The sequence below is a fragment of the Poecilia latipinna genome, unplaced genomic scaffold (assembly GCF_001443285.1).
Source record: "Poecilia latipinna isolate Pla-1442-1.1 unplaced genomic scaffold, P_latipinna-1.0 Scaffold2035, whole genome shotgun sequence".
NCBI lineage: Eukaryota > Metazoa > Chordata > Actinopteri > Cyprinodontiformes > Poeciliidae > Poecilia > Poecilia latipinna.
Genome location: NW_015114651.1, coordinates 6067 through 14518, shown reverse-complemented (window position 1 = coordinate 14518; position 8452 = coordinate 6067). Strand labels below are relative to the sequence as shown.

The 8452-nt window shown below is 39.3% G+C and overlaps 1 protein-coding gene and 1 non-coding gene across 2 annotated transcripts; one reads left to right on the top strand and one right to left on the bottom strand.

Moving 5' to 3' along the window:
• Nucleotides 1-1818: 1818 nt before the first annotated feature.
• On the top strand, nucleotides 1819-8001 carry LOC106935855 (ceramide synthase 2-like). The gene is made up of 11 exons (XM_015016553.1): nucleotides 1819-2001; nucleotides 2502-2701; nucleotides 3364-3481; nucleotides 4781-4899; nucleotides 5029-5086; nucleotides 5178-5228; nucleotides 5710-5802; nucleotides 6040-6168; nucleotides 6659-6768; nucleotides 7008-7161; nucleotides 7298-8001. Exons 2-11 carry the CDS (start codon nucleotides 2535-2537, stop codon nucleotides 7514-7516), a joined length of 1218 nt encoding a protein of 405 aa, XP_014872039.1. The 5' UTR covers nucleotides 1819-2001; nucleotides 2502-2534; the 3' UTR covers nucleotides 7517-8001.
• A 175-nt stretch (nucleotides 8002-8176) lies between these two features.
• On the bottom strand, nucleotides 8177-8248 carry trnam-cau (transfer RNA methionine (anticodon CAU)). The gene has a single exon. It is a non-coding gene; the product is annotated as a tRNA-Met (tRNA).
• Nucleotides 8249-8452: the final 204 nt, after the last annotated feature.

The window sequence follows — 8452 nt, the reverse complement described above, 5'->3', positions numbered from 1 at the left end:
TGCAATCATTGGCAAGGCCATGGTTTTCATTCTGTTTCTTACCACCACATAATTTTTCTTTTAAATATTTAAAATGTCATCATAGATTTTGAACAAAGACAGCAGTCAGACTTTGTTATGGGGACGAAAGCGGCTCTTTTCAAGTTGTGTTTGTCAGACGGCTGGAACCCCGCGCCTCATTAGTCTGCTCTTCAACAAGACCAGCTTTGCTTCGCTGGTTCCTGACAAGTTACTTCCCTGACAAAGCAACAAAAAAGGCATTCAGTTCCCCTCAGCCTCACTCACACCGTGAGTGCATGGTCGCAAATAAATGCACATGGATAAGCAAATGAGTCTGGATCCCAAAGGAAAAAAAAAAAGAAAAGAAAAAAAAACAAAACGAAGGATGACCTTAGACCGGTTGAAACTGGGCTGATATGACATATTTCCATATGTCTGACACCTGATCTCTGAGCAGGGAGGTGTCTGTGTTTCCCACTTCATGGACAAACACAGTGGAAAACTCCCACCTAAAAAGAGCAGCTTTTAACTCTGAATGGTCTATTTGAATAGATCTCCCCTTACAACATGAGTGACAAACAAAAAACACGAGCTCAGCTCAGCTCAGCTCAGCTCACGCCCAGAAACATGCAAATCTCTTTTTGTTTCATACAAAGCAGGGGGGCACCCTTTAAGCTGGCCTTTCTAATTCACACCTGACTAAAAGATAACATTTCTACCTCCGGGAGATTTAATTTTGAGACACAGCAAAGTGTGTACTCCACTATTTCCTGCATGACAGAAGAGATGTTCTCATGTACATACAGGCACTGATGATATCTTCATATCCTGTAAGATAACCAGAATGACTTTTGGCTAAGCAGGATTATGCACAGTGCATTATTCAGACTTTTATTCTTAAAATGTTTTAAAAAACCGTGCACCATTTCCTGTCCACTTCCCAATTATTGCCAAAAAGTCAAACATGTCTTAATATTTCTGCAAGGCACTGCATTGGTTCTGGTTAAAGTTTGCAGATGGGACAGGAGCAGAACATCTCAGAGGTGTGTGTTTACTAGTGGAAGTGTCCTGGACTGATGCAATGAGTGTCGTCAGCCTCGACTGTGTGAGTCGTAACCCAGGAGGGCTCTGCCATCACTGTCATCTGGAGTATACCTTTGTGTTTGCTGGTGTTGAGATGTTGTTAAATGCACTGTATAAAAAAAATAAACCATGAAACTAACATTTCCCTTTTTTTTGTTTATGACTTTTTTCTCATGTTGTAAACGCTGATTCATGTTTTAAGTTCTTACGATTGTTACAACTAGTGAAAAAGTCACATCAAGTAGAATTAAAAAAAAAAGAAACAAAAATAAATTTTTGTTCTCCATCTGAAATGTTACTGAAAAGAGGAAGGTATTAAGTTGTTTTTTTTTATATAAAGGTTACTAAATATCTAATATGGTTGACAAGATGGTGAGCGAACAACAATTTGAGCAATTTTGGAGGTAGTGGCTGCAAACATCCAATTTTTCATGTTTGGTTAACCTGAAATAGCTAAAATAATAATAATAATAATAATAATAATAATAATAATAATAATAATAATAATAATAATTTTAAAATAAAATAATTTGTGCTTAATTGGGAAGAAGAAACCACTTATTTTAAGATTTGGGAGCAAAGATCAACAGATGGGTTTATCTATACCAACAAAAGGCCTTTCAATATAATCCGAGCTAATGAATTGCCCAGCTTAACTCTTAAAACCTCGTTTCCCTTTAGTAGACCCAAACAAATGACCCGCCCTTTATTTTGAAATTTGAGCCCACCACTTCCTCTCACCGTGTCAGGCTTGACAGATGTGTCTGCAGTCCTGTTGTCGTCGACCTCGTCGGGATACAGCAGCACCGAGAGGCGCATCCCTCTGCAGACCCGACCAGACCTCCGTCTGAGCGGGTTTTTATGCTTCCGCCTGCAGGTTTGATCCGGACACCGCGTCCACAGAGCTACTGCTGACAGGTACGGTTCTGCTCTCCGGCCGTCTCTTTGAACGGCTTCACCCAACTTGGTGTCTCTCACTGTAAAAAATAAAATAAATAAATAATAATAAAAAAATGAATATGAATGTCCTCCTACTGCCTCGCTGGACCTTAATTAAAGTCTGATTGGACATCTAATTAAGATATTTGAAGTTTCTTTATTTAGTCAGCTTTTTTTTTTTTTTTTTTGGTTCTTTATAATGTTATGTTTTCAAACCTTTTGTATCCTTTATAAATGCTTAATATATACTGGGAAGCTTTGGGCTGATTTGTGTACGGACATTTTTGTTGGTAATGAGAAAAACCCCATGCAGGAAATACTCGACATTATGCATAAGCTTCCACTGTTTAGTTACTGGACCAGAACTGTGGCATCACACCTGGAAAATAGAGTGAAGGTGACCTCTGGGGCTTTCTACCATAACAAATGTTGCAGAAAAAAAAAAAGTCACGTTTGCTTATTGCATTTCTCTCCTGCAGACTCTTGCAGTTTGTCCACAGGAAGAAAAAAAAATGGATTTGCTTCCAGACTTGTGGAGACAGGAGTATTGGCTTCCACCTGGTGTGACCTGGAGAGACCTGGAGCAGCTGCCGGACTCTGAGAGACCTCATCCCAAGGATCTTCTGATCGCTCTGCCCCTCGCTCTGGGCTTTGTCGCAGTTCGCTGCGTGTTTGAGAGGTACAGTACCTCTGAGCTCGCTGTTCCAGAAAATAGAAATTTCAGAACCACCCAGTTTCCTTTTACGTTACAAGTTGTGTTTTATTTTGTTTTGTTTGTGCATGTCACATAAAATCACAAAAAAATACATTTAAGCTTGTGTTTGTAGTGTGATTTTTTTTAAACTTTTTTTTTTATCTCCTCTGCAAGGAAAGTGTAAAGTGAGGCAGTGCAGCATGCACCTGCAGCATATGAGCAGGTGCATTAGCAGAGCAGGGCAGGCTTTGTTGTCATTAGGAAAACAAATCTTTAGAGAATACAGACAGAAACTATGAACGATTAGTTGTTGATTAAGTAGGGCTGCAGGCGTATTAAACTTCTCTTTTCATTGAACAGGACTTGTTTGTGGTTACAGTAGTTGAGTACCTGCTGCTACAACCAATACAGGGTGAATATTAAGGCTTTGATTAATTGTCTTGTGTGTGTGTGTGTGTGTGTGTGTGTGTGTGTGTGTGTGTGTGTGTGTGTGTGTGTGTGTGTGTGTGTGTGTTGTTTTAGGACAGAAAGAAGCAAAGCATTTCATTGGCTTATTCCGCATAATTAAAACATCATTAACCCCAACTTCCTGCGCTCGTGACCCCACAACATTTGACAAACCCCTGCTTTGTTCTCTTCATCCACAGGTTTTTGGCCCCGCCCATCGCCAGCTGTCTGGGGGTGAAGAATAGATTGCAAGTGAGCGCCGCCCCCTCCCCTCAGCTGGAGTCGTATTACTGTCACAGGAGCAAACAGCCAACGCAGGTGAGTTTAAAGGGCTCCTGCATGTGGGCAAAATTGTTCACTGTGTACACCAGTTGATAAAGCGACTGCGTGATTGCATCCTGCTCTTCTCTCTGACATGCAGCTTCAGCATCAAGTCCATTAAGAACTTGCACGTCCAACTCAGGAAATGTTTGTTACAAACTAGCCCTGCTTAGCCTGCGTCACCACCCAAAGTCTGACGGGAAAAGTTACTGAAGCTTCCAAAAGCACTGATTTTGCAAAGCACTAAGTCACAGGGTTGCCCGTAATGGTGCTGAAGATCAGCTAGTACACGAGAGCATGGGAATGCACACAGATAAAATTAAGGTTCTTATGGTTAACTCCATGTGATAAAAAAAAGAGAATGTACATTTAAGAGGGACGAGTCGGGGGAAGTATTATGTATTTTTCAGGCCCATGGTACTATTCTATACCCTAATCAAGTAAATATGTTGCCTTCAGTTGTTATAAAAATGCTGTATATATCAAACACAACTTAAAGGAAATTTAACTTTGCATGTCGGACACCTTGAAATTGATCTCTGTCTCTTTAAGAAGCTCCCAGCCGTTCCGACACTCCCTTATTTTTCCTATATTTAGCGACTTTTCAAACACTTCCAGTGACTTAAAAAAAGAAAAGAAAGAAAAGCGATTAACGACAAATTTAGCAACTTTTTTCTGTTACCAGAGATTTTAGCGACACAAATAAATTGTATTGTAAGTAGAATATTTCATGTAGCCTAATGGTTTTTCTCTCAGATGTAAATAAATCCCCGCATTTGATTCACACAGTCACTGATTCACCTCTCCACTGTGTGGGCCTCTGATAGCAGCCGTTTGGTTTTATCTGATATTATGCAAAACAGATTTATGTAGAGTAGGCTCAGGCAAAGTATTAATATGATCAAATTATTTCATGAAATTCATTTGTCGTTCTAAACTATCATGAATTGTTTTTACTTGTTTTGGGTTTTTTTTTCTGTCTTGGCACAGTTCTTATAATGCTAAAAAAAAGTCGATTTTGCATAACCGCCGCTCTACTAAAAAGTGGCCTAGCTGCAGTTTTAAGCCTTTGGCCTTGATTTCTCAGATGTTTATTTCACACGTCAACATTTCTTGGTAGTTGCTGATAGGATCTTGCTAAGTGAAGAAGCATAAGACCAACCTGAACAATCCCATTTCCTAGAAAACTCAACCTGAGGGGGAAACACGTGCCGCAGTTACACCGACTGCCTCTTCCTCAGTGAGGAATTTGGATGGAGCCAGAAAATAATCCACAATTCAATCCTCTCTTTTCAGGTTGAACTTGTCAGCTTAATGGTGTTATGTGGAAAAACCCAGAGGCAGATTGAGAGCTGGTTCAGAGTTCGCCGGAACCAAGACCGACCCAGTCAAACCAAGAAGTTTGCTGAGGCTGCGTGAGTGCTTTTACTTTCTTAAGGCGATCTTTAATTCAGTTCCAGATCGTCTTCTATTGGAGCGTCGAATCTAATGCAAGACAAATCGGCCTGATCAAAAGTTTCTAATCTAAAGTTTTGTTTTTACAGTTGGAGGTTCTTCTTCTACGTATCAGCATTTGTAGTTGGACTGACCTCCTTAGTCAACGTGAGTTGAAATTGATGCAGCGTACATCTGAAATTTGTGTGCCACCCTACTTTGACTTGATCTCGTGTCTTTCTTGTCCTTCTGTGAACAGAGACCCTGGTTCTGGGATCACAGGGAATGTTGGAGGCTTTATCCTATTCAGGTGAAAACAGATAACATTTTACGTGATGGTGTTTTGTTCCAGATAGCTCACTGGAGTTTGTGTTTTTGTATTTGTATCTAAAGATAAAAGTCAAATCTTCACATTTCTTCTGGCCTGTGGTTTGCTGCCTTACAGATAGTTTTATTTTTTTTGTCACACTAACATCTGTTCATCGAAGTAGAAGCGGTGTTAGACCACAGCAGTGAAGTGTCCATTTTCTGACTGATCTTAAAACAAAACTTAACACGTTGTTTTGTAATTACTTTTACACTTCGACATTTCTTCAACATGATAGGATAGTGGAATGTCTATTTTATCATGAGTTTTATCATGAATAAACTCTTCAGTATGTAATAAAATGCGCTGTATATTCAACATCTAAAAAGGCAACTTGGGAAGTTTAAAGTTTACCCTACTTTACCTTATCGTAAGCGTTTTTCAAGTATTCATGTATTATTTGCTTGTTGTCACTCTGTCACAGCCCTTAGAGAAAGCTCATTTCTGGTACTACATGCTGGAGTTGGGATTTTATGGCTCTCTGCTCCTCCGGATCTCCGTGGATGTCAAAAGGAAGGTACAGACATGAACTGATGAATCACTGATTAATGTTGCATTTTCACTTTAGAGAGCTGCTGCCAAGTCTTGTGGCAGCTTCAATCCTGGTTACAGTTCTTGCTTCGCTCGCTTCATCTCCACATCTATCCACACTTATTAATTAGTGACCAAAAATCTGAATGCCTCTGTTGACATTTGAAGGTTATTCCTGTTTCTCCATGCTGACTCCCTTCGTCTATATGTTTGCCTCGACCAGGACTTTAAGGAGCAGGTGATCCACCATTTAGCGACCATCTTCCTGCTCGGTTTCTCCTATTGCGCCAACTACATCCGCATCGGCACCTTGGTCATGCTGCTTCACGACTCGTCTGACATATTGTTGGAGGTGATTGCGCTGAAAATGAAACGATAATTGTTCCCTCTAATGTAGGCCGATCAAATTTGAATAAACCGACAGCCTAATTTAATCAGGCTCGTAATCAAAGGCTCAATCTGCCCTTTAGGCTGTTCTGAGAAAAAGATCTGGAGTGAGATCTGTGTTGTAGCCGGCAGGGAAGTTGCATAAAAATCTTGTGATTTTGATATTTAAAAATCACATAGGGTTTTTAGGTTTTTGATTAAAGGAAAGGGTTTTGCAGAAGAAACAAAGTTAGAATTTAAATCTAAGTTGTATAGGATTTATAGAATGATTAAAAAAAACTCCATGCTGACAACATATAGAGTAAGTATAAGATTCGCATCTGTTGATCTGAGATCTTCATTTTTCGTTTATATTACGGCTCATTATTTGTCCTCGTAATCCTCAGTTATTACTTGTCATGGAGATGTGGGGTTAATAAAGTTTGTAACGTAGTAAAAACTGCTCCTTTTTACAGTCGGCTAAGATGTTCAACTACGGCACCGGCTGGAGGAAGACATGTGACTCTCTGTTTGTTGTGTTTGCTGTGGTCTTTCTTGTGACTCGACTGGTGATTTTCCCCAGCAGGTAAGAGTTTGTTTTAATAGCACTGCAAAACGTGAGGATTTCAGTGTATCAGAATAGTATTAGTCTCCCTTTTAACATTTTTTTATATATTTTGTATTCTTACAATCACAAAGCTCAACTCATTTAAACTGGACATGATGTGATAGACCAACACTTTGTAGTATATAATTGTGAAGTGGAAGAGAAGCGTTAGGTGGTTTTTAAATTGCATTAAAATACTTTGTTTTTGATTCTTCCAGAATCATTCGAACCACCCTGCTCCTGTCCATGGAGGTCTTTGAGCCTTTTGCTGGCTACTACTTTTTTAACATCCTGCTGATGGTGCTGCAAGCTCTTCATGTATTCTGGGCTGTGCTAATCTTGCGCATGGTCTACAAGTTCCTGAAAGGCAAGGTGAGAGACCCCACAGTGGTGCTTGAACTCGGGATAGCATTTCTGATTTTATTTGTTTGTTTTTTTTTTATCCAAGATTCAACAAGCTCCATATTTTTGTTATTCAGAGTTAACCCTTTGTATTTACTTTCTACAGCTGGAAAAAGATGAGCGCAGTGATGAGGAGAGTGAGGCTGACTTGGAGGAGGAGGATAAAGCAAAAGAAGAAAAGACGGATCCAGGAGGGGATTGTTACTGGGAAAAAAGTAAAGAAACTCTGAACTCCAAACTGTCCGTGCTGACCAACAGTTGTGTCCTCAATAACTTGACCCACCACAGATCCTCTGTGGCTAATAGAGCACGTAAAGCTCAGTAAAGATTTAGTTTTATTTTTATGACTTGTTTTTATACATTTAGCTTTGTACAGAAAACAATGGACTATGAAGATGCTATGAAAATGTAGCTGGTTGTAGCGCTCATGTTGTAAGATAGAAAATTTTCTTATATGACACCTCCTGTCCTTTGGTTTCTCCTGAACACACTAACAGAGATGGTTCTTTTGCCTGTCTTCTTCCACAAAGACGACTAGTCTGTTATGCTTCTGCTGCACAACTCAGCTAATAATTGTTATATGGTTGGAGAAGAATGTATTTTTCATAAAAATGTTTAAAATGTTACTTTTAAGACCCACTCCAGTTCATTTAGGAATGTGACAGACTGACAAAGAGATTAATAGAATCTGAGTATATTATTTTATTATTTATTTAAAAATATTCAAAATCTACTGAAATGCAGCTTAATTTTTCTATGGCATTTATTACAGTACTTTGACTTTGTAAAATAAATGAAACCATGAAACACTTTCATCTCACAAAGACAAACTGTAACATATACTTTGGTCATCTGTGTAACACTGATGTATTGTTTTTGATGTTTAGAAATGATACAACAACTTCACAAACACACACTGTATATGCCTGTAATAGCAGAATTATAATTTATAGATACAATGGTAAAGAGACACAAAAAAACATGATAGCAGAGGATGGTTTCGATCCATCGACCTCTGGGTTATGGGCCCAGCACGCTTCCGCTGCGCCACTCTGCTGTGACTGTGATCACCGAGCCATGTCGTATTTCTAACCAGAGCAGAGTTGTATATCTACAAGTCTTTTCTTTTTAATGCACATTTTGTTGTACTTTATAACATTTTCGTCTAAGTGAAAAAGCAATGGCGTTTTTGGCATAGACATAATATAAGAGTAGACCCCGCATTGGCCGCTCCGGCGCAGGAAATACGGCGGCCATCTTG